Source organism: Sorghum bicolor, chromosome 5 (assembly GCF_000003195.3).
Source record: "Sorghum bicolor cultivar BTx623 chromosome 5, Sorghum_bicolor_NCBIv3, whole genome shotgun sequence".
NCBI lineage: Eukaryota > Viridiplantae > Streptophyta > Magnoliopsida > Poales > Poaceae > Sorghum > Sorghum bicolor.
In genome coordinates this window covers 67,378,892-67,404,457 of record NC_012874.2, presented here as the reverse complement: position 1 = coordinate 67,404,457, position 25,566 = coordinate 67,378,892, and the positions used below count along the sequence as shown (strand labels likewise).

Here is a 25,566-nt window from a genome sequence, read left to right as displayed (position 1 = left end):
ACTACTTCTCTCTGTCTGTGGACCTGGAATTGATACATACCTAAAATTAAAGCCAGACTTGTTATTGATATACTTATCTTCCATCTACCACTAGTGTAAGCACTATCCAGTGGTGGACCCATGGTTGGGTATAGCGCAGAAAAAATTTTATATGAAATTCGGTATATAATACATTTACCAAGGTATATATAACATAATTCTTTGTAAATTTATATCCTAATTTTCTATAAAGGTAAATAACATGAAGAACCAGATGACCTAGAAATTAATTTTATAGCTTGAAGAACCAGATGACTCAGTAAGGGCATGTACGGCCCACACAAAAGGCTTGGAATCTAGAAAATAAGACAGAGTAATCCACAGTGAGCATTTTCTAAAAACATATATTCTTATTATTGTAATTGCCACACGAAATCACATCTTATGATAATCAAAATACACAACCGCACCACGCATTAAACTCCTTTCCTGACGGTACAGTACATGTATAAGCTCCTCGTCTCAGCGCTGGCTGAGGCGACGGCGATGGCACATGCAGGAAGGTGCAGAATCCGCCCACGCAGCCTTCGTCTTGGCACCGAGCTAGGGAACGCATTAGAGCCCAGTCCGAAGACAGTGGCTAGAGGGCAAGAAAAATATAGAGGACACTAAAGTCTGCCGAACTTTTTCAGTGGCTTTACAAGGATTTGGGATCTTTTTTAATGGCTCACAACAGATTCTCTCAAATTTATAAGAGTAAAATTCATGATGGTCCTTTAGACTTTAAAATGGTGGTTTCGTTTTGGTCCCGCGACTCAGGGAATGCTACGGGTTGTTCAATGTTATCGAGATTCCTACCTTAAAAAAATACTACACTTCTGGGTGCCTAAAGTTGGTTTTGGATCATTCGAGGTCTTGATTTGTTCTCTATGTTGACGTGGCTTATATACTGATTGTTCGTCGATGTGATGACCTGTCTTGTATTCTCCACATGTTAGATCCATCTCCATTTCTTCTTTCATATCTCTCTCTTCGTCACCTGTACTTGTTCTTACCGCGGTGGTGGCCCTCCTTTCCATCCTTTGCTTTCTCCTAATCCTAATCCTAAAAAAAATTCCTGCTCTCCCTCCTTTGCACCTACCTGTCCTGTACTAGTAGCAATACCTAGAGTGCACTCTCATATGCTTCACATGTTGGTCCACGTCAATATATAGCTAGGATGCCACACTACCTTATCAGCAGAGGGATCATGTCAAAACCGTTTGCACTTGTATATATGACTAAATGTGTTAGCATATATACTTTGTCTAAAAAATTATTCTTATCAATGTAACCGCCACACGAAAACAAAACCACCACCATTTATTCCGGCAATTAGAATACACAACCATACCACACGCATTGATGCTCTCATGGCTCCGGTGATGCCAGAGGCAATGGCGACGGTCCCAGTTGATAATCAGCAGCCGACATGCTGCACTGCGCGCACATGCAGACCTGTTGGAAGGTGCAGAATCCGCCCACATAGCCTTCGTCTTGGCACCGAGCTAGGCAACGCATTGCGTCGTGGTCGCAATCCGGAACCCTGCTGCGGAACAACGGGCACATAGCCTTTGCATCTGCTTAATCCAACAAAGATTTTGTATGTTCTTATGGCTGTCACAAAAGGAATGTAGGAGAAGACGAGGAGAATGCATGAAGGATTAGTTAAGGCCTTGTTTGGATGCACATGTAGTCATCTCAATCCAACATATGTGGATTTCGCTTCAACACATGTGGATTAAGGTGGATACACACGCATCCAAACAAGATCTAAGTAGAGTATTACCTGATGACGGCAAAAGGAATGACGACAGTATCAGGGAAGTTGCAGCTACAGCCATGATCTTGTTGCAAGCCATGAAAATGGTAGAAACTATATATACTAACTAGCAACTAGCTCCCGATCTCAATGAATCGATCGGAGTAGGAGTCGATGGCTTTGTACACATAGATCGATGGGCCGGCGATGCATATTTATATATTGGATCATTAATGGCGTGCGAATCTTTTGTTAAGTATTAAAAAATTCTTTGGAAAACTATCAATGTGGGGCGTAAAGAAGGTTTTTTTTTTTGAGGAAACAGGGCGTATATGGTAATCGTATTATAAATTGTAATTGCAAAAAAATTATAATTAACGTATGCATTACTTAAGAGAGTATTTATTTGTACTGACATGTAGGATGAGTTAGAATCAAACTGTGAGTAGTTAATGTTGGCAGATCTTTTTTACTGCTTGGTAGCAGCTATATTTTCTCATACTAACTGTTGACCTGGGCACCTGGGATTGATGCTAGCTGGAATTGATGCTAGCTTACGGTGTAGTATGGAGTGATTAAATAGGAACTGCCTTTCTTATATTTATATGTAATTATAAGGAAACTGATGAACATTGCTCAGTCAGTTAGATTTCGATCAATATAAGCAAACTGAACATTGCTCAGTCAGTTAGTTAGATTCAAGTCGTATATTTATATGGATGCTCGTATTTTTCTGAAATTATTTCACGATTTAACCATGAACTTGTTCCCTACTTAATAGTGCTATATTGTACCAGTACTTAATATATACGGGACACGTTTGATTGAAGGTGACTGACGCTGTCACCTGCCGCCGAGATAGACCCTTTAAAAAGAGCAGTGACCATGTAGAGACGCGAGTAGGCGACATCTCAATGCAAAATAGGGTACTGAGACAGTGAAAAGCATAAAAAAAACGTTAGAAAAAAAATAAACAAGACTGAGTTACATTGTACTTGATTCAGCGTATAAAAAATGAATAATGTTTCATTCCTAAATGCTGATGCATGCTGCTTTCATGAGATATGAATTTAGACGTACGTCAAAGAATAATAATGACTTCTAGCTACGAGAGCAACTTTTCAAGAGCAACTCCTTCACAGAGGGGCAGTTGCTCATCACGCGTTCCAAGCCACCTGCCACTACAGCTGCCATCATGTTGCCACCGGACATGAGAAAATTCAGGCACGCCTTCTGAAGTCCAAGACACCCATGCTGGTCAGCCAACGCCAACATTGTGCCAACACTGCCCGTGTCGATGTAGCTGCAGAGCTTCTCTTCACAGATCAACTTCATCCTCTCCAGGCAATACCTATCCGCCGCGACGAGCAGGTGCTGCGCCATCACCATCGCCTCCGCCTCGTCAATCTCCGGCAGCACGTCGTTGTAGACGAAGTGAAGCAGAGCCTTGAACACCCTCGGCTCCATGTCCTCCACCCACACGCAGGTCGCCGTGCCCTCCTCCATGGGGCTAAACAGCTCGGCCTTGAAAACCGGCGACCGGGCGGCGAGGATTGCCCGGTGCGCCCCGAAGCTCTCGCCGTCGACCTCGAACATGACGTCTGCCCCCTCGCCGCTCGAGAGGAGATCGCCGAGATGCTGGGAGATGTCAGACGGTGGCACGTCGACGAGCTTTGCGACAGCGGCGCCGGCGTGCTCCTTCCGGACAACCTTGAAGACGGTCATGTCGATCCCGATCCTGAAACGATCGTCCAGAACATGACCCGAGTTCTCCAAATCCTTCCTTGTGATGAATCTGGAAGCACCATGTAGGCTGCTCATTGGAGGGTTTGGAATGTAGGACCGGCATTTGCACGTGTAGGCCACTTTCCCGTCCTTGTCGAGTAAACATAGCGACAGTCTTGCCTTGACGACGTCCGTGTCAGTACAGGATAGGAATAGAGAGATGTAGTCAGCGTCGTCTTCAAGGCCATGGCCATGGCCCCTGGGGTAGTACAGGACGAACCAACGGTGGCCTGCGGCAGTGAAGGATGAGCCGATGTGTTCGCTGGGTGCAACGGCGCTTTTGCTGTGGGTGTAACCGCTGATGGTAAGCACATGGGAGGCGGACACTTTCATGACGTGGATCTCCGACGAGCGCGTGTCGACACCGGCGCTGGTGCCGCCGCCGGTTCCGGCGATTGGCATCGAAGAGAACGTGGGCATGTATCTCGAGGACAACGAGAGCGATGCGATCGATGCGGCGGCGTGTGTGTGAGTTTTGGCGACGGAGAGCTGAGGACAGGGGGGTCGAGATAGTTTTATGAGCCTGTGGACACCGGGGATCTTGAGTTCGACTCCGACACGTACGATCGATCCGCTTTTATAGCTGCGGTCATACCTACGGAGCCGAGTGCGACTAGACATACTCTCTCTTAGGACACTCACAATGCAAGACTCTATCATAGAGTCCAAGACAATATTAATTACATAGTATTTATGGTATTTTGCTGATGTGGCAGCATATTTATTGAAGAAAGATGTAGAAAAAATAAGACTCCAAGTCTTATTTAGACTCTAAGTCCACATTGTTCGAGGCAATAAATAACTTTAGACTCTATGATAGAGTCTGCATTGTGAGTGCCCTTATGCGCGTTCTAGCATTCAAAATTTGCACATAAATATAAAGGATTCAAGGAGACATAATTCTATTGTGAATTAATTACTTTTTATTTCTCAACCAATCATTATTAATCATATTAATGATAGCGTATAATTAGAATGCGGACGCCGCGCACCTGGGCCTGTTGCCCAATAGAATGACGCGGTCGAACAAAACAAGGACGTCTGCATCGATTCCTCCGACCTCGCACATTCCCACTGTGCCGCCCCCTATCCGAGTCCGGGCTTCAACGTTCTTCCTCCTCCCGCTCCTTCCCTCTCTGCTTCTGCTCGTGCACGCCTCCCTCGTTCCCTCAACGCCCTCCATGTGCGACGGCTGGTGAGCTACGCCTCTCTTCCTCCGCGCCCTCCATGCCACAGCGAGCTGTGCCTCCCTCCCTCCCTGATGAGCTCATGTCGACACTGGCGTTGGTGCCGCCGGTTCTGGCGATTGGCATCGAAGAGAACATGATCATGTGTGTCGAGGACAACAGGAGCGATGCGATCGATCCAGCGTGCGTGAGTTTTCGCGACAAAGAGGACAGGGGTCGAGATAGTTTTATGAGCGCGCGGTCACAGTGGAGCTTGAGTTCGACTCCGACAGGATCGATCAGCTTTACCTTTCCGTTTCCTTCTGCAAAAGGCAATGGTTATACCGAGCCGACTGCGACTAGATATACTCCCTCTAACCTATGATATACGCATTCTAGTATTCAAAATTTGCACATAAATATAATGGATTCTAGGAGACAAAAACCTGTTGTGTACTAAATACTTTTTATTTCTCAACCAATTACCATTAATCAGCATGTTGATGATAGTGTATAATTAGAAAATAAATTGAGAGCTCATGTATTTCCAAAGCAATAATCGTTAAATTTCAAGAATGAACGCCCCCGTGTCGCTCCATGGGCGACTCAAGCAGCCACCACATGCCACCAATCCAGCGCAGACAACTAGGATGAACTCTCAGCAAGGGAAGTATTCACTCAGTCTGAAATGAATCTTGCCCGAGGAGACAAAGATGTCATTACAACTAATAGAGTTCAGCGCAACAAACCCTCCACCTGTGGTGAGCCTCTTGCAGAGTAACATTCTGATGCAAATTCCATTGTTTAGGCCTTGTTTAGTTCGTAAAAAATTTTGTTTTTGGCTACTGTAGCATTTCGTTTTTATTTGACAAACATTGTCCAATCATGGAGTAATTAGGCTTAAAAGATTCATCTCACAAATTACAGGTAAACTGTGCAGTTAGTTTTTATTTTCGTCTATATTTATATAATGCTCTATGCATACGACCAAAAATTCGATGTGACGGGAAATCTTGAAAATTTTTGCGAACTAAACAAGGCCTTAGTATCTGTACTAAGCCTGTTGCTCTTTACCTAGGGCCTCTCGGGCAGAACTGCATCGATCTGCTAGAATTACCAGCCCCACTTCACGCAGTGGCACTGCACTCGGGCATAGGGCCCATGACCGAAGAAGAAGTTTGGAACTCAGAGGATATTTCACTTCGCTTTCATGGGTCAGGAAGGCCAGGAAGCCAGCAGCAAGCATGCTACAAGAAGCCGTTAAGCGTGAGAGTGCCGAAGAAGGCAAGCACGACTGCTTATAAGTTGTCGGTGAGCCAAATCACCGCTGCCGGAATTTGTGAATTGCTTCAATTACAGCTGCAGCAGGGGCAGAGGATCCGAGCAGTCTATCCTCGTATAGTATCCCTTTTTTTAAAATGGCTTCAAAGCTATAGCATGTCTAAAGTTTAGTCATAGTACTCAACCAATAAGTGTTGACAAAACAATGGATATGAGCCTATAAGCTCATGATTCTCCATTCAAAGGTAAAATTTCGTGGCAAAGGTTAGAATAATCATCCGTAGTTGAAACTCACTCTCTGGACCCAATTGGCACAACAGCTCTAGCTCCGATATTTATACTGGATTTGTAGTTTGTAGATTCCATGAAAGTGATAAAAATATTTTTATTTAATCTAAAATATAAATAAAATAAGTCATGTAAACATTAACATGCCTGCAGCTCTAGTTCCAGGATTTCATAGACCTACGTGTGACCAAAACTCACAAATTTTTTGGAGCTAGAGCTCTGCCTAATAGGACTGTGACCGTAATCTTGAGTTTGCTGGCTCAGAAATCCCTTCTCAAAAAGAAGCCTTATTTCAGATTGTGTAACATCTTGAATATGTTTATTGCGTTAGAAGTGTAAAGTGGCAAAATAATAATAATTGTAATTTTATCCATCACTCAAATAAATGATCAGAGATTTTAGATGCGTTGAGCTCGTCGAATACTTTCAGTTGCACTACTCATATATATTGTTTGGAATTTGGATCATGGAGATATAAATTTCAGAAGTTTTAAGAAAGAAAAAAATAAACAGGAGCTTGTTACTGTAGTGTGACGCTACAGTGCCGCACCGCTACCGTACCCGTGGTGGCCTTTTATATCCCCTCCAAGGCCTTTAGGTTTCATCCATAACTTTTCATATTCAGGATAAAAAGAGGAGAGGGGAGAAAAGAGAAAGGAGAAGAGGGAAGGGGAGAATAGGGCCTAGGGTTTTGCCGCCGCCGTCGCCGCCGCCGTCGCCGCCGCCGTCGGTCATCCGTGGTGGTCGTTCTTCCTCCCATGGAAAATACGGTTAGGTTCTACCTTGTATCTTGGCTGTCCCATTGATCCACTATGTCCCTTTTGCTGTCCATGAGGGCTTAGCCATGTTTAGCGTAGATCGGAATAACAAGGCTTTTGTGGCGGCAAGGATCGTGGCGAGTTGGATCGGAGATGAAGGAAAGGTGAAGAGGCGGAGAAGAAGGAGTAGACGCCAGGAGTTTCGGCGTCATGCTCGCTAAGGTTCTCTAGGTGAGAAGCCAAATATTAATCCCCTTCATCTGATCAAATTTTGCGAATTAAATCGCTTATTTGGGATTGGCTTTAGTGGAGAAATTCTCGAAGTCATTTACGTTCATGTTCTGAAATTCTCGTCAGACTGAGCAGTCCGTGTTCATCGTAAAGTTAGGGCATTTTAGAGTCTTTAATAATTTTTGGGTCTCTAGACAAAGTTATAGAGGACTTCAATATCTTTCTTTGGACGCCAAGAACTCTGTCATAGCAGTTATAATTTGTGAGATATCGAGTTTTCAATCTGACTGGTTTCTAGTGACGAAAATCTGGACAGTTTTGGATCTAAGCAGTTTTTGACCCTGTTAATGAAATAATTAGGTCTTTGATTATTAACAAAGGTTTTAGGATTTTTGTTAAGCTTTCTAGATTGGTAAAGTTTGTAACTTTTGAATAAGTATATCTCCTGTTATGAATTTTTGAAGTTTGATGTTCTGTTTTGAAGGTCAGAAATATTCCGTTGTGTTCTATGGTTAATTATACCATCTTGCAGATCTCTGATGCAAAACCTTACAATACAAAAGTTGTATATAACAGAGTTTTACATGATCTGATAAATTGTGGTAATTTTTGGATGAGTATTCTGAAGTATATGAAAAAGAGAAGAGTCGGTGCTGCTGTCTTGATCGGTAGCGCAAACGGTAGAGGCTTGAATGTCGAGTTTGGGGCGCTTTAGTGCGTATTTGTTCTTACTCTTGCTTGTATGTTGGTGTATGTACTGAGTATTATTTGTGATCAGGTGGTAGCACTTCGGAACATCGCTAGTGCTTTTGTTCTCCTTCGGTAAAGAGGCAAGTGAATGTAGCGGTGGTTTGCTACCGTTTTGCCTTGTTATTTTTATCACCTACAGTTTATTGTCTATAAGAATGTCACCTCTCTCATATCTAAAATTTATTATTTGGGTATATTTAGTCTTAGTTAAATTATGGTCTTATTTAAGTACTTATGGTGATGCACTACAAGAATACTGTCAATCCATGATGAAAAATTTCCGTCACAGATCATCAAAAAACCGTCACAATATAGCATCTATGACGGTTTTAGATATCGTCATGGATTAACCTCCGTGACGGTTTTAGAAAAACCGTCACAGACTACCTCAATTTGTGACGATCTTAGACCGTCATAGCATAGCCCGAGGCCTAGGTAGCCCAACCCAAGCCCAATGCAAGCCCAATGCAAGCCCAATGTTTATGACGAAAAATAACCGTCACAGATAAATTGCCATATGAATGATGACATGGATGATGATGTGGATGCTTACATCACCATACTAGGCTATATATTAAATGGGACAAGAAGGTAGCGCTGATGTTATTGGGCCTCTATGAGACAAAACTCAATTAAATATAAATGAGACAACTTAATTAATCAAGCATGCCAATACATACAATATCTTATTCTTTTGCCTTGCATCAAATCAAATACAAAGTCTCAAGTTACATACGTTTTTAACTAACATCACATACAAGTTTTCATCTAGCATCGCATACATGTTCTCTTCCAGCATTACATAAGTTACTCCAACAACACCAAATCAGCCTCTGTTGCTCGTCCAAGATTACCAGCAGAAGTCCTCTCGGTCCCAAATGGCAGGTGCATTCTTTTAACCTTAAATATAAAAAATGCATACTGCAGTCACAATTATAGTTCTTGTCCACATGTGCATCGATCATTTCACAACTAAAAAGCAAAGTTGCAATAAAAATAATAAAATACCGACCTTATGTGGAAACATTTGTACAGCTTACTACCTGCAGCTTAAACACTTCTAAGCTTTATACATCTGCTATATACATAAGAACATATAAGCATTCTTTTTTTCCTGAAAACTGTAAGCATTCTGCATATGGTTCATTTGGTTCATCTAATAAAAAGGAAAAATGTATGCTGGTTTCACTAAATTTCAGATTTCAGGTCTTATATGAGGTTCAAATATAAAAGGTTTTTGGTGTCTGTCCTACAAAGTCTCATGAAACAGTAAGTTTCAGGTGCCAGTCCTACAATGTCTATCAGGTTTCAGGTTTGTAGTATTATCTTTCAGGTTTGAGTTAATATATTAACTAAAATTGCTCCATTTCAATTTGCTAAAATTAAAACAACGTGTAGAGAGAAGCTTGCCAGGGTGTGGCACAAATGGCAAAAAAATTACGAAAGGCTAAAAGTTCACATGGACGAACATCCAACATAATGAGTGCTTGGACGTGCTTTAGATATGGCTCAGTTAGATATTTAATTCATTAGTAAAATAAATAAGCACTAGTAGCAGATTTCTTTTTTTATTTATAAATTATTGTAGGCACATGCATACAATGATTTTCAGTCAAACGTGTAGTAGTGACAAGTACTAAGCAGGGGCAGGACACAGGAATAAGTGCAGCAAGCTAAACACTTATGCAGCTCTGTTGTAAATTTGACAGTGAAAAATCATGTATACCCTCATAATGTAGAATGCATTCACCTTTGAAATGAAAATTGATCTTTAGATGGAGACAAGCTGCACAAATGGCCTATACAACACCTCTAGCATGCCATTTTCAGAAATCTGAAAAGCAAGCAAAGAATAGTAGGTTATATCTAGATTTCGAAAAATTGCAGAATACAATAATGGCACGCTGGTCATATCTTACTCCACAACCTATTAATATTGTGAGTTTGTCAGATTGCAATCATAAATTAAGCTTTGGGCAGGTAAAATAGATGACAACTACAATGTTCAAGGGTTATTTCTCAGCTAGAGAACAATTTCATTAGTACAGATTTGCACATACAATTTACTATGAAGAAAAAATCAGCTCTACACATCCACGAATGAAGTAATCAGCTCTACCTAAAAATTATGCAGAGATAGGCAGTGCATGTAAGTAATCCTCAAGCCCAAGCACATCAGCGTGTATCCCTGCAATGAAACGAACAGAAAGGAGCAGCTAGCTTGAGACAGAGCAGCGAGTGTGATGAATATAGATTAGGGTAAGCCGGGCAAAGGCAAGGGGCATCAGCCGAATTTGGAATGACCAGGGACCTGCCTCACCACTATTAGGAGCGTTGAAGCAAGGTCGACGGTGCCACCACTCGAGTTGCGCCACACATACAGGCACTCGCTATCTCCGAGAGTGGCATCGCAGGAAGGGAACAGGGCCGCGCTGCTGCCAGATCCAATCGGAATTGAAGCTCTCCTGCCTAAATCTTTGCACTTGCCAGTGAGAATCGCAACACCCTGGCTCAATCTGTCCCTGGGTGATGGGAAGATAGAAGGGCGACGGTGGGATGGGCAAGCGCTCGCCTGTGGTAGGGTGCTGCCGTTTGCCTCCGTGCATCATACGCTAGTGGAGTGGAACGCACTGGCCGGGGGAGGCGGCGGCTGATGGATGGGTGGAGAGGAGGGAGGGAGGGCAGAGGGGGTGTGTTAGGTTTTCTTGGCTCATTATATATGCGAACGGGTATTGGGCCATGGGCTGGATATCCACAACTCTATATAATGTATTACTTGTTATGGCTAGCCCGCAAACCTGAATTTGAAGTTGGAGTATCATTGGTGATTTATTAATTTTATTGCAACATGCCAAAGTGCATTGCATCGTTCATTGGCATTGGAAGTTATGTCTTGACCTATGGTCATGACTGTACCGGTACGCATCATGGGATGCAGCTCCACACCTTGTTGGGTGTGCAGGCAGGAGACATATGCATTCATGAGAAGTATGTTATTGAAGGAATTTTATCCATGTTATTATGAAGCTCTGTATTATTGGCTATTTTTCAAATTGGAAGACTGTTACTTTAGTATGATATTATGTCAATTGGGAACATCATATTAAATTGATGTTAATTCAAATTGTGGTTTAAATAGCTTGTCCAAACAAGTTCGCTTGCTGAGATGTTTCATCTCACCCTTGCTTTACTCAATCCAGGTACTTGATGCTTACTTGGAAGGGAAGGGAATTAGCTGCACGTCACACACTTATTCATTTAGAGACCTTGTGTTTTAATAAATAATAATTTGGTTTGCTTATTGGTTTTGAAGGCGGTTGTTAAAGTGTGGGTGTTAAACTTAATTCTTGTTGAAGTAACTTATTTGTGTTAGGATGTTCATTAATCCTAGTTTGGTATTTCAGTATTTTTTATATTTTATTCTTCCGCTTGCTATAAATACAAAGAAGATACTGCCAAATTGTTTATTGGTTGTGTGCAGCTGTTGTTTGTGTAGTCTAGTAGCATCCCGGTGTATTTGTGGTTTTCGGGGTGTTACAGTTGGTACCAAAGCAGGCATTAGATTCTCGGAAAAAGTAAGATTTAAAATTACACACTTGCACATGTAAGTTGGGTATGGATTTATATGTTAGGCATGCCTTTTGATGCTGAGGTGTTTGTTTTTCTTAAGTATCCATATGCCTATGTTACATATCACTGCTATTGTTAACTTTGAGTCATGTGTAAATTTTATAGGCTTTGTTTACATAATTTTTATTTGTTGTTGCCATATCTTGTATATATTAAATATGATCTAGTGCATATTAGTTATTCTTACAAGTACAAACTTGACAAGTTTTGTCGCTATGATGTTTTGTATAAGTGTACCTTTAAAGTATTGTAGTTTTATGTGCTTGAGTAGCGAAGATGATGAATGTTCTTTATGTTTTGTTGATAGCAAAAGATCTTGGAACCCCGTAGAGTAGCTATAGTTTAGTAGTGCAGATGGGCAGAGTGGAGGGCCCCCACAATGCTTTTTCCGCACTACTATGTGAGGGTTTTCTGAGAGATAGGTAGCGACCCAACTATCTGTATTCGAAGAAAATAGTTGAGTGACGGGTGGATTGGCCCCCATGCCGTGCACTCTTGCTATTCTCTCTCGACATATTGATTGGTGGGACGTTGTGTGACTTGTCCTATATGTTCGTGTTGTGATGTATAAACCTAAGCCTAGAATGGTGTAGGATTATCCCGTGGTGCAGTTGTAACCTTACACAGGTCATAGTGATTCAGTGATAGAAGTGCATATTAAGAGTTACAAGTGGTTTGAGGGTTATATGCAATCATGTGTTTTTTTGTCGAGTGCATGCTGGTTATCTAATTAATTTCTAGTGTCCAAGTATGTGAGCTTACCCTTTGTAATGCTTGGGTGAAGTGTTTGCTTGAAGACATGATTTTACTGTGTTCTAGGTCATGAGTTGCTTTAAAGTTGTCGTTTTTATTTTGAGTATGATTTGGGTTTACTAACAGAGAAGTGCCTGAACTCTAGAAGTCATATTTGTTGCTAGTGCATGAATAGATATTTAGAAGAGTTGGTTAAATTAGAAAACATGATTCCATAAGCGTTTATCCTTAACATGATGTTCATGTTCTTTAAAAAATGTGAAGTTATCTCACTTCATTCCTTAGCCGTGGCTATTGTTTGACTGAACTGATCTAATTCTTTATGTGCATGCTTAATATGTCATCTTCAACTTACTTACATGATTTGGTTGAATTAGTCCTTGTAGATGGCTTCTTGGGTTTGCAAGTCATTTTTTACTTGTGTGGTATTTATTTTTGTAGGTCATACATATGTTGTCTGTGTTTAGTGTTGTTCTAGAATTCATGGACGAATTCTTTTTAGTGTATGTTAAGAAGCACAAAGTGGTAAATGGTCCAATGAGAGTTTTTTTGAGTTGCAAAAAAATATCCAATGCCCGGATGGATGATTAGAGACCATAGTTGCGTAGAGCTCGATGAACTATTTCTGTTCGACTTCACGCGTTGTTTGGAGATTGATTTGCTCAACTAGGGCTGATACAGGATTTATGGAAGGGAAATATATAGTAGACCATCAATAAATCGTGCTACTGTAACATAGTTGGCCGTATTGCGAGCGTTTCTGGCGACTTTTCACCTATGTCTCTTCTTTTCCTTTTTTCCTTGCCCCTAATCCGCCTAGGACTCCCATTTCTTTTTCTAAGACTTTAGATTCATGTTGTCTGCTGCTGCCATTGACTAACCGGAGAAGGGAGGAATGATAGAGAAAATAAGAAAGACAAGTGAATGAGAAAAAAGGGATTGCACAAACCCTAAGTTTTTTATTGCGTAATCTAGGTGAGATGAATCTTATTTAACACCCTTGCTTTGGATTAGATTTATACCCTGGTTTTTTTGTTAGATTAGATGGGGTAGTTCTCATAAATGATCATGTCCACATCCTGAGAATTTATGAGGTTGTGTAGTCTGCGTTCATCGCCATTTTTATTTTTGTTACAGGCCGAATTGGCCAAATCATTGAACACCAAATTTAAAGATATTTCCTTTAACCATCTGTAAAATTTCATGATTTTAGGCTATGTGGTTTGAGATTTTTTTTACTATAGTTGTTGCCGTTTCCATGTTGTTCTGGATAGTAATAGATTGATCCAGTTTTTGTAAATGCTAAAGGTCAAAACAGTCTTTATAATGAATACCAAAGTTGTAGTGTTTTTTAGTATCTTTCCAATGGTGTATGATTCGGTGTCATATCTGAAATATAAATTTAGATTTATGCTTTTGAATTGAGTTTGTGATTTCTGATGTCAAATTCTGTGTTCGATGTTACTACCTTAACTAGAACATCTTGATGATTTTTACTGAAAGCATCTATAGAACAAACGTTCTGTATAAGACAATTTTACATGATAGAGGTAAAGTTTCATAATTGTTGGTCAAGTGTTTTATAGTAGATATCAATATTATTTTGGTGACTATTAGAATTTAGGACAAATTTCATTTTTCTGAATTCAACTCAGTTTAGGTATGCTTAAATTCAGAATAAAAACATTGTGTCTTCATGAAAACTATAAACCTTGTTTTGTAGTTTTCGAATATTCATTTATTTACTATCATTGCTTTTGAAAACTAAAGATACATAAATATCAAAAGGTTATGCTGTTGTCAGCCAAAAATAGTGCTGGTCGTTTTGTTTTTCTCAATGGGTTGGAGTGTAGTGATGCATTACTTGTTATTCATATATGTTCATGTTTGTGCCTATAAGATAGACAAAAATTGTAGGTTGCATCATGGTTTCGGTTTGTTTTGTTTGTTTGGCAAATTGGCCAAGCTTGATATAGTGTTTGTCCCTATGGGGAGTAGCTAAGGTCACACCTGACCCTTTGATATGTGCATGGTTGTCATGCTAGTTGGTCTCGTTCCATGAGGACAAAGTTTTGAGGTGAAAGGAAGCAAGTGTGTTGTCTTCACTCATAGATGGGCACATAGTCTATGGTGTATTAACAAGAACTAGTTTTGGCACGAAGTTGTGTTTCGTAGTTCATGGTGCCACCTCAAGCTACTAGTTGGTTTGAGGCAAATGTTTACCCATGGAATCAGTGATCATCAGTTGCTTGATGGTTGTTCTAACCAGAAGTTTGGTAATGTCCTCTAGGCAAATTAAGTGTGATATACAGTCTTATCATTGTTTGTTCCCTGGATGTTTCTTTGTCAAGTAATTGGAGCACGTAGGAGGATTATGTCTAGCTCCTAGCTAGTTTATTCCTGTCGAGCCTATGAAATTTCTTAGTTTGTTTCTTTTATCAAGGAATGAAAGGTCTAGTGGCTTGATCATTTAATCGAGGAAGACAGGAAACAATTTTTTTATGGGGCACTTTAAGCTTGTCTTAGAAATAACCTATGTGTTTGTTAAGGCGGCATTTTGTCATCTTGTTCTTTGTCATTGTAGGGAAGTTTGACAACTGTGGTGGATTTTTTTTTACATGTCAGTTTGCTGCTGTATGAAGAGCCATCAAAGTAAGAAAGTGTGGCCTTAGATTTTTTTTTTTATAACCTTTATGCTATTAGAATGTCCTTATTGAGACCATGAGTTTGAGTTCAAGCATTGACTATTCATAGATGATCGAAATTTCCGAGTTGAGTGTCCCAGTGCATATATATATATGAGTGTCATTCGTTGGTGTTTGTGTTTTTGTTTGAAGTGCTTTTTACTGGGTATCCAGATCAAAAGTATTCTCAGTAGTAGTTCCTTGCTTCATACCACGAGATCTTGGCCATGTTACAAGTGCACCCTTTTGAGAAGAGTCTTATACTTTTAGTTTGCTTATAATTGGAGGAATTCGGGGACGAATTCTTTTATGGGGGGTAGAATGTAACATCTTGAATACGTTTATTGCGTTAGAAGTGTAAAGTGGCAAAATAATAATAATTGTAATTTTATCCATCACTCAAATGAATGATCAGAGATTTTAGATGCGTAGAGCTCGTCGAATGCTTTCAGTTGCACTACTCATATGTATTGTTTGGAATTTGGATCATGGAGATATAAATTTCAGAAGTTTTAAGAAAGAAAAAAATAAACAGGAGCTTGTTACTGTAGCGTGACGCTACAGTGCCGCACCGCTACATGGTGGCCTTTTATATCCCCTCCAAGGCCTTTAGGTTTCATCCATAGCTTTTCATATTCAGGATAAAAAGAGGAGAGGGGAGAAAAGAGAAAGGAGAAGAGGGAAGGGGAGAATAGGGCCTAGGGTTTTGCCGCCGCCGTCGCCGCTGCCGCCGTCGCCGTCGGTCATCCATGGTGGTCGTTCTTCCTCCCGTGAAAAATACGGTTAGGTTCTACCTTGTATCTTGGCTATCCCATTGATCCACCATGTCCCTTTTACTGTCCATGAGGGCTTAGCCATGTTTGGCGTAGATCGGAATAACAAGGCTTTTGTGGCGGCAAGGATCGTGGCGAGTTGGATCGGAGATGATGGAAAGGTGAAGAGGCGGAGAAGAAGGAGTAGACGCCGGGAGTTCCGGCGTCGTGCTCGCTGTGGTTCTCTAGGTGAGAAGCCAAATATTAATCCCCTTCATCTGATCAAGTTTTGCGGATTAAATCGCTTATTTGGGATTGTGTTTAGTGGAGAAATTCTCGAAGTCATTTACGTTCATGTTCTGAAATTCTCGTCAGACTGAGCAGTCCGTGTTCATCATAATGTGAGGGCATTTTAGAGTCTTTAATAATTTTTGGGTCTGTGGACAAAGTTGTAGAGGACTTCAATATCTCTCTTTGGATGCCAAGAACTCTGTCATAGAAGTTATAATTTGTGAGATATCGAGTTTTCAATCTGACTGGTTTCCAGTGACGAAAATCTAGATAGTTTTGGATCTAAGCAGTTTTTGACCCTGTTAATTAAATAATTAGGTCTTTGATTATTAACAAAGGTTTTAGGATTTTTGTTAAGCTTTCTAGATTGGTAAAGTTTGTAACTTTTAAATAAGTATATCTCCTGTTATGAATTTTTGAAGTTTGATGTTCTGTTTTGAAGGTCAGAAATATTCAGTTGTGTTCTATGGTTAATTATACCATCTTGCAGATCTCTGATGCAAAACCTTACAATACAAAAGTTGTATATAACAGAGTTTTACATGATCTGATAAATTGTGGTAATTTTTGGATGAGTATTCTGAAGTATATGAAAAGAGAAGAGTCGGTGCTGCTGTCTTGATCGGTAGCGCAAACGGTAGAGGCTTGAATGTCGGGTTTGGGGCGCTTTAGTGCGTATTTGTTCTTACTCTTGCTTCTATGTTGGTGTATGTACCGAGTAGTATTTGTGATCAGGTGGTAGCACTTCGGAACATCGCTAGTGCTTTTGTTCTCCTTCGGTAAAGAGGCAAGTGAATGTAGCGGTGGTTTGCTACCGTTTTGGCCTATTATTTTTATCACCTATAGTTTATTGTCTATAAGAATGTCACCTCTCTCATATCTAAAATTTATGATTTGGGTATATTTATTCTTAGTTAAATTATGGTCTTATTTAAGTACTTATGGTGATGGTATTATGTTATATTGTTATTTGTGGCTAGCCCGCAAACCTGAATTTGAAGTTGGAGTATCATTGGTGATTTATTAATTTTATTACAACATGTCAAAGTGCATTGCATCATTCATTGGCATTGGAAGTTATGTCTTGACCTATGGTCATGACTGTACCGGTACGCATCATGGGATGCAGCTCCACACCTTGTTGGGTGTGCAGGCAGGAGACATATGCATTGCATTCATATGCATTCATGAGAAGTATGTTATTGAAGGGATTTTATCCACGTTATTATGAAGCTCTGTATTATTGGCTATTTTCCAAATTGGAAGACTGTTACTTTAGTATGATATTATGTTAATTGGAAACATCATATTAAATTGATGTTAATTCAAATTGCGGTTTAAATAGCTTGTCCAAACAAGTTCGCTTGCAGAGATGTTTCATCTCACCCTTGCTTTACTCAATCCAGGTACTTGATGCTTACTTGGAAGGGAAGAGAATTAGCTGCACGTCACACACTTATTCATTTAGAGACCTTGTGTTTTAATAAATAATAATTTGGTTTGCTTATTGGTTTTGAAGGCGGTTGTTAAAGTGTGGGTGTTAAACTTAATTCTTGTTGAAGTAACTTATTTGCGTTAGGATGTTCATTAATTCTAATTTGGTGTTTCAGTATTTTTTATATTTTATTCTTCCGCTTGCTATAAATACAAAGAAGATGCTGCCAAACTGTTTATTGGTTGTGTGTAGCTGTTGTTTGTGTAGTCTAGTAGCATCCCGGTGTATTTGTGGTTTTCGGGGTGTTACAGATTGTTAGAACAGGTCCTAAACTTAAAGTCGGGTATTTTCTAAAGGAGTTCTTTTTTTTGCAAACTGTATTTGCTTAAGGATTAGTAGACTGGAGCCAAATAAAAAAAATGAAAGTGCAAACTCCAATTAGCGTCTTTAAGTTTAATACTTTATCAGCTAGTGACCTCAGCCTTTTCCAAAATGACAATAATATAATTTAAGGGAATTCAAGCTTCCACGAGACAGCCATTGAATGTCCTGCCCAACTTATGCTCAATAACAAAAAAATTATTACAGCTCTAATTATATCAGGTGCATGTAAAATATTACTTTGCAAAGAGCAAAAGTACATAGTACAGAGCAATACAGGAATTTGATATGTGCCATTGCATTAAGAAAGCAACTGAATTGTGAGAAAAAAGCAATCTCTTTTATTTTATATGACTTGGAGTGCACTGATAACCCTATTCTTAGTGTTCATGCTTGACAGGCCCTTTTAGTATCCCTGGAATAGGAGGTGCATTTGGTACCCTAACTCCTCTTGGCCCTGATGGTGGCTGCGGTGTTTGATCCCAATGATTGTTCGGTGTACTTGAGCACTCACCTCCATTCGCAACAGGAGCTTGGGTACAATCATTTTCTTGTTTGCCACATAATCCCATTGCTTTCATTACAAAGGATTCATCCCGTAACTCATATGGAGCGCTGCATTTTTGAGAAATATGTGAGTCAGCAAGGGTTTAGCACAGGAACCCTTCATGCGCAGTTATAATGACTTAATGCCTTCAGAATGTATGTAACACCCTTGAAGGCAAAGCAAATAAAATTCAAAGAATCTATTGCAGAAATGAGAAAACGTTCATTAGTTCATGCGAGTAAAAAGGGTAGTTAGATGTTCTCAAGTGAATAATATATCAATGAACTTGCATTCGATCTGCTCATAGATTAGGATATTAAGATCACAGAAGGTTGAAAAGTCATCACGGCCCGCCACACCCCTGATTAGAAATAGACAGCTTGCACTTTCTAAAAAAATTCAACCAACCTAGCATTCCCAAATCAATAAAGACTTTCATGTACTAATAGCAGAAGAATCATGGAATATATAAAATTGATGAAACATCCAGAACATATTATATATAGATCTAACACATTCTTATGAACAGACATCTTTCGATCAGGACATACATATGTTATTATATACTCTGATGCTTATCTGGCTCACAAGATAATGGAAAGAGGAACAAAATGTAATTCTTGTCTTACCTATCAAAGTCAACATGCACAGTCTGCTCATCTTCTGACAGCTCCACTTGTACATTTGCACCATGACGTGTCTGGTTACACAACAAATGAAAGTAATTGTTATTCAGCACATAATGGCCAAAAAAAATCACAGAACTTGTATAATGAAGTTGAGAAGGCATAACACGGGGAGTAAAAGTGATGAACGGAGGTAATGGTAGCAAAGCAGTAGTAAGAGTTCATTAAGAATGCTTCTTTATGGCCTTCATTCTAATGTTTTTTCCATTATAATTGAAATTCTATATCCCAAACTCATCAATAGGAACCAAATTAGTCATATATTGAAACCTTGTTATTTTATGAAATTTTATAAGATATAAAAGTTAAATATCAGTTAGCATAAAAGAATATATTTCTTGATCAATATGTACAATGTGACGAAGTGACAAGGCATTTTTATCAAAAAAAAAGAAACAAAAAGAGAATGGACATTATGAAGGTCTAAACAATTAAATAGGTCCTTGGATGTTGGAATATTTCTATTCAAATACACAACAGAATCCATTTGCTTCCAAGGATATTTTGCTCAATACAATATGTGGAATGGCTCAAAATGTTCTGTTTTGAAACTGGTATTGAAATATAAAGAAGATGAAGCATTATTTTTACCTGAAGTAGTATAAATGGCAAGGCCAGTGTACGAGATGGAGCAACACCCAACTCATATAGCTGCTTATTTCGTCGACCCAAGTTTTGGAGACATACATACTACAGAAAAAGTCGTAAGTTCAAACAAATGAGCTTCAAAACATTTCAACATCAACATTGAAAAATGAAGGAACAAATATCATTACTAACTCAATGTGCAATGGAGAAATACAGTTTACAACGCATGGCTCATTTACAAAAAATGGCTTTATACTTATGTTCTGGAACATGACTTTACAATGATTAATTCAGATCGAGAGATGTTTCGTAGCTCTAAAGATCAATAATGAACTAACTAGATAAAAAATGATCATTCAGCCATACAGGACCCTCCAAAATAAGTGCACATCTTACATTTTGATTCAACTAATTTCAAGTTTCAAAATTTATATACCGAAATAGATTTAATATGAAAATAATAGTGTGATTAATCTAATGATGATGCTTGTTATTTGGTAATCATGAATACTTAGTATTTTCAATATATTTGATCAAACATGAGATTGATTCACTGCTAAAAATGCGAGATGTGCACTTATATTTGGGACAAAGGGAGTATATCTGAAATCCATGTAGCAACTGAGCCCACTTTTTATTTAGTTAGACACAACCCAACAAAAACACAAAGCTGTCTCTGACTTTTACTTGAATAATATGTAACAAATCAGCACAGAAGGCTGGCCAATTTGCCTAATTTTGTATGCACCTGGTTGTTGTGGCACATCAGCATGCAGAACCACTTCCAAATTTAAGATCCAAGGGAGTTAATTTTTTAATGTCAATCTCAAAATAGTCACACAGATTAATTTTGAGTGCGACAGAAACCATAAATTCAACAATGCTAGGTATTTCCCATTTAAAGTGTATGAATTAAAAAGTACCGCATAAATCATAATAGGTCACCAGATCAATCATAGTTTTATATAAGATTGGAGGACAACGAGAATATTCATATGATCAATTGGCTTATATCATGAGGAAGTTAAGAAAGGAGGGAGCAGTCAATTCTTACTTGTTCTTCTAATTCCTGCAGATATTCATTTTTCTTCTTAATCCGATCTTTTAGTCCTGTGACCTCTTTCTGCAGAATATGCAAAAACTTAATAAAATGAGAAGAAATGGTCAAAGTGTTAGCAAATCCACATTATTATAAACAAGCAGCCAAACCTTCAATTCTTCAATATCATTCATACTTGTCTTGGGCAAGCCTTTCCACTGTATTTCCTTTTTATCCTTAGATATAATGTCCATAGCCTTTAGGACATTTAGTGCATCATAAACTCTTCTTCGAATATTTTTCTCATCATATTGTTGCTGCATTTTTAACATAATTAAAATGACTTTTAGCTACTTGATAAATCACTGACCAAGAGTAATAGTAGTATTTCTTACCGCGGAGGGATTATCATGATCTAGAGTGTCAATATTAGTTTTGGGGTCTAAAAACTCAGCAACGAGTTCATCTGCCACCTGAAAAATGCAGGCCACATGCATAAATTTTCTGATGCTGCAACAGATTGATAGAAGGAGATGCACAAGAAAGGGGATGCATTGTTTTCATTGAACTAAAAATAATGACAAAGGACGGACCAAAGCAGAATCTCCATCCCACACTATTAAACCAAAATATATTCCTGGTATAGATCAATATCTAACATTGTGAAGTGTTTTCATTGAACTAAAAATAATGACAAAGGACGGAGCAAAGCAGAATCTCCATCCCACACTATTAAACCAAGATATATTCCTGGTATAGATCAATATCTAACAATGTGAAGTTGAGACAATCCACCAAAGTTCCTTGCCAGAATATTGTTCATTAGTTAAGAGTTCTTCCTTTTCTGAAAAATAATAAATTACAAACAATAGTTTGATATTGTTTGCGTTTTTCATGCCCCAGAGAGGTATATTGACAAGAAGTAGCACATCCACACAAGTAATAATTTACTTACACGTATGAACATATGATGTACTCGCTCTATTAAAAAATGTAAATCATTTTGGCTTTTTAGATACATAGACTTTTCTATAAATCTAGACATGCACTAAAAAAAGTTAAAATGACTTATAATGTATAATGAAGGAGTAAATAAATATAATAGTTTATCTGCCACCTCTTAGATAAGTCTCAATGGGGATTTTATGTCACAGTTTCCAACAAATTTAAATTTTAGAAACGGTGTAGAAGAGTTTTATCCCCATGAAACTCTCTCTACTCTCATGAAACTCTTATCATCTCTCTTTATTAATACGGTGCCACATCAGCATCATTAACGTCCATAAAACTCTGATAAAACCTCATTGAGGCTGGCCTTTTCAATATCAGCGCTCTTCATAAGGTTCGTCAAATTTGGAGGCTAGATGCTAGTGCATGTTACTCATCTAAATCTGCCTATAAAGCCTACTACTTTCATGTTGTGACCTTCAAGCCTTGGCGTCGATTGTGGAAGACCTAGGCCTTGGCTACAGGCAAAATGTTTCTGTGGTTGGCAATTCAAAACAAATGTTGGATAGTAGAAATGCTTGCTAAAAGAGGCCTCTCCCATCTTGATAAATGCTCTCTATGTGATCAAGAAGATGAGACAAAAAAAACACCTATTAATAACGTGCATGTGGTGGCAAGACAAGTATGGTTAAATTGCTCCATCCATTGGGGTTAACAGATTTAGTCCCAAAAAAACAAAAGGAGCTTTGCAGATTGGCGGCGCAAGATGATAAGAAAAATGAGCACAAAAAAGGGTGAATACTCTAATTATCCTTGGCACCTAGACTATTTGAAAACATAAAAATGCTTGTTTGTTTGATGGGGCTTCTCCTTCAGTTAACAAGATTTTGTGTCAACTAAAGTATGAGCATATGGCAGTTTGTAGAAGGCCTTTAACAAAATTAAGACACATGTTGTAGTGGAGCATGGCTTATGGTGCATGGCTAGTGCGAAAAAACATAGGGGATAGGACTTACTATTAAAATCTAGGGTGGTTGAGTCGTGTGTGTTAGCTATGTGCAAAAGTTGAGTATGTGTAATTGCCTCACTCATATTTGGTCCTTGTTGGTGAGTAAGGACCACCCTTTCTCTTTAATATAATGAAACATAGCTTTCCTGCATTTTCAAAAAAAAATATCAACGCTCTTCTGGAGATACTAGCTCTTCAGCTGAAAATCTAGGTGCTTATACTAGGTGTAAAGCATATGGGACAAATGGTAAGCACATGAGGTTTACTTCTAAACTTTGGAGGTGAGTTTGTATATTTTGTGCCACTCCTTTGACAGTACCTGATGTTGACCATGTGCTTATACTAGTTTCTGCTTTCCAAAATATGATATTTGGCCAGGTGGAAGTTTCATTTGTATTTAATAAGCTTCCACAATAGCATTTTCAATGAGGCATCAATGTTCTTATGGGGATCAAACTCTCTTGACACGATTACCGACTCTCTGTGAGTCATGAAATTAAATACATATGAAACTATAGAATGAAACCTCCCATTAAGAGTCAGCGTTTCGTCCATATTTCATTTTATTTTATATGATATGTAGTCTTGGAAATAACGTTATAAAACTCCTCACGGAGACTAGCCTTATACAATATAAATGTACCAAATCAGACTAGTTATATAGCTAACATAGAAAAAGAGAGTGGATACCTCATTATAGGTTGTTCTCCCTTTGCTTTCGACTTTCTCACGAACTGAAATAGAATAAATTAAAACTTCATGAGACTTCCATAACACTAACATTTAGTCAACTCCAGCTTAATAAATTGGCCCCATCAAACATAGCACGGCACAGTACAGAACATGTTCGATACAAACAAAACAAAGAAATAATTAAAAAATTGTGGCAGGCACAGTTGAATAAAAGAGAGAGACTTTTATGTCAATCTCATTTCTCTTATGCATAAATAGTAAATGAACTGTTTAAACCACCTCTCATGCTAAATTGGCGCAATCCACCACCATTTTTGTCAGGGCCAACTGCTCGTGCCCCTCTCCTTTTCTTCTTGCTGCTTCATAAATACAGAACCAGGTATGTGTTAGAAATGCATTATATAAATAGCCAGATAAATAAGTGAAATAATATATAATGCAAGGTTACCAAATATGAAACAGTAGCAAGCCGAAGTTGGCATAAGGTAAAGCAAAAAAAAATTAGTTATTTAAACATTACAATTTCTGGATCATTCATTAAGCTAGAATATACAACCCTAGAAAAGAATATACACCTAAATAAATCAACAAAGGATACCAAAGGTTGCAAAAAAAAAAGAAAATTATGTAAAAGTCATGTTCTCTTCTCTGTGCAATGGTACGGTGCGATTACATAAAAAAAAAGAAAATCATCCAAAAGTCATTTTATCATGAGCTACTACAAGAGCTGGCAAAAGGATAAATTCCAGTGTTTCTGTTTCATGATAGAACTAATAATTAAATAAATAAATACAAAACCAATACAGTTAAGACGCCAGAAGCACTATGTACAATTTCTATTATTAATAACAATGAGTTGAGAAACAAAGTTAAGAATAAATTTATCAAGCATGCAATTACGTACATTAACAACAATGTTAATGTGTCATAACTGTAAAAAAGAGCCACACATAATTGTTAATCAGGGGAGCCGAAACCCCCAACACGATTAGCAACGACCGATGGAATCACGCACCTCGCAGTGGCAGCTGGTTGCGACGATGGCGTGTCGTCTCCCGGGATGTCAAGTCCGTTGAGAGGGAGAGGCCAGGCGACGGTGCTCTCGCAGGGTGGTGGCGTGGGGAGCGACGCCGAGGACGAAGATGCGGAGCCGCCCTTATCGGAGGCGGAGCTGCCCCCACCACCGCCGGTGGTGGGCATGGAGTGGGGTTCGGCGCCGGACCGGAATTTGGAGCGGAGGAATTGAAGAGGGAAGAAACCCTAGCGACACGATGAGAAGAAGTACGTGCGAGTAGGGAGGTTGATCAACGACTGATCGAGAGCTAGGATTTCTGTCATGTCATATATATAGATTACAACAGCAGCGTGAGTGGTGCAGATTCATCATCGCAGTCCAGTGCTTGACCGTTTCCACCGGATCAGACCGCCGCCTCCATGCATGGCTGTGCACGCAGTCCACTGCCTGCCTGCTGATCGCTTCCACCGGATCGGAAGATCACCTCCATCGCTGCATGCCTGAGCTACGATTAATTAATTCCAACAGAAAGTCCGGCCGGATCAGGCGACCTCCGTAACCGTTTTGGTTTCCTCCGTGAAACTCACGCTGGGCCCCACCACCGTCCGAACGTGCCATGGCTGTTACGGTGCATGCCCACATGCAGGCGAGCATGTACGTGTCCATGTTGGACACGGTTCTGTTATGCAGCCAATAGAAAAGAGGGCCAAGGTCCGGTCCGGACTTGCTCTGTGAAATAAGGCCGTAGCCCATTTCAATGCACTATTTCCAAAACAAATCTGCTGACAAAGCTTCAATGAAACGAACAATGAAACAACCTCCATAATGCATGAGTTTCACCTTGACGTTTCCTAGGCTGGGCAAAGCATTTAATTACTGTAAAATGATTGGATCACATGCAAGATGGTGAAACAATTTAGTCCTCAGTGGGGATTTCATCCGGTTTCACCGCGTGGGAAACAACGCCAGCGGAGTTTCACCATGGTGAAACTACTTCCTTCTCTCTCCTCTTCGTTTCATGCAAAAAGTGTAGTTTTGCTGACATGCACTCTAATAAATGTGCATGACATCCTGGT

At 39.4% G+C, this 25,566-nt stretch overlaps 2 protein-coding genes and 1 long non-coding RNA gene across 3 annotated transcripts; all 3 read right to left on the bottom strand.

Annotated features, from left to right (window-relative positions):
• On the bottom strand, positions 2,882–3,985 carry LOC8068298 (BTB/POZ and MATH domain-containing protein 1). The gene has a single exon (XM_002449822.1). The coding sequence runs from the start codon at positions 3,983–3,985 to the stop codon at positions 2,882–2,884; it is 1,104 nt and encodes a 367-aa protein (XP_002449867.1).
• LOC110435447 lies at positions 8,672–10,740 on the bottom strand. The gene is made up of 5 exons (XR_002453140.1): positions 10,360–10,740; positions 10,159–10,227; positions 9,790–9,873; positions 9,052–9,114; positions 8,672–8,939 (listed from the first exon to the last, which is right to left on the bottom strand). It is a non-coding gene; the product is annotated as an uncharacterized LOC110435447 (long non-coding RNA).
• On the bottom strand, positions 18,125–24,799 carry LOC8079108 (transcription factor-like protein DPB). The gene is made up of 9 exons (XM_002449821.2): positions 24,491–24,799; positions 23,755–23,831; positions 23,473–23,516; positions 21,221–21,298; positions 20,996–21,142; positions 20,841–20,909; positions 19,790–19,888; positions 19,142–19,212; positions 18,125–18,580 (listed from the first exon to the last, which is right to left on the bottom strand). Exons 1-9 carry the CDS (start codon positions 24,673–24,675, stop codon positions 18,346–18,348), a joined length of 1,005 nt encoding a protein of 334 aa, XP_002449866.1. The 5' UTR covers positions 24,676–24,799; the 3' UTR covers positions 18,125–18,345.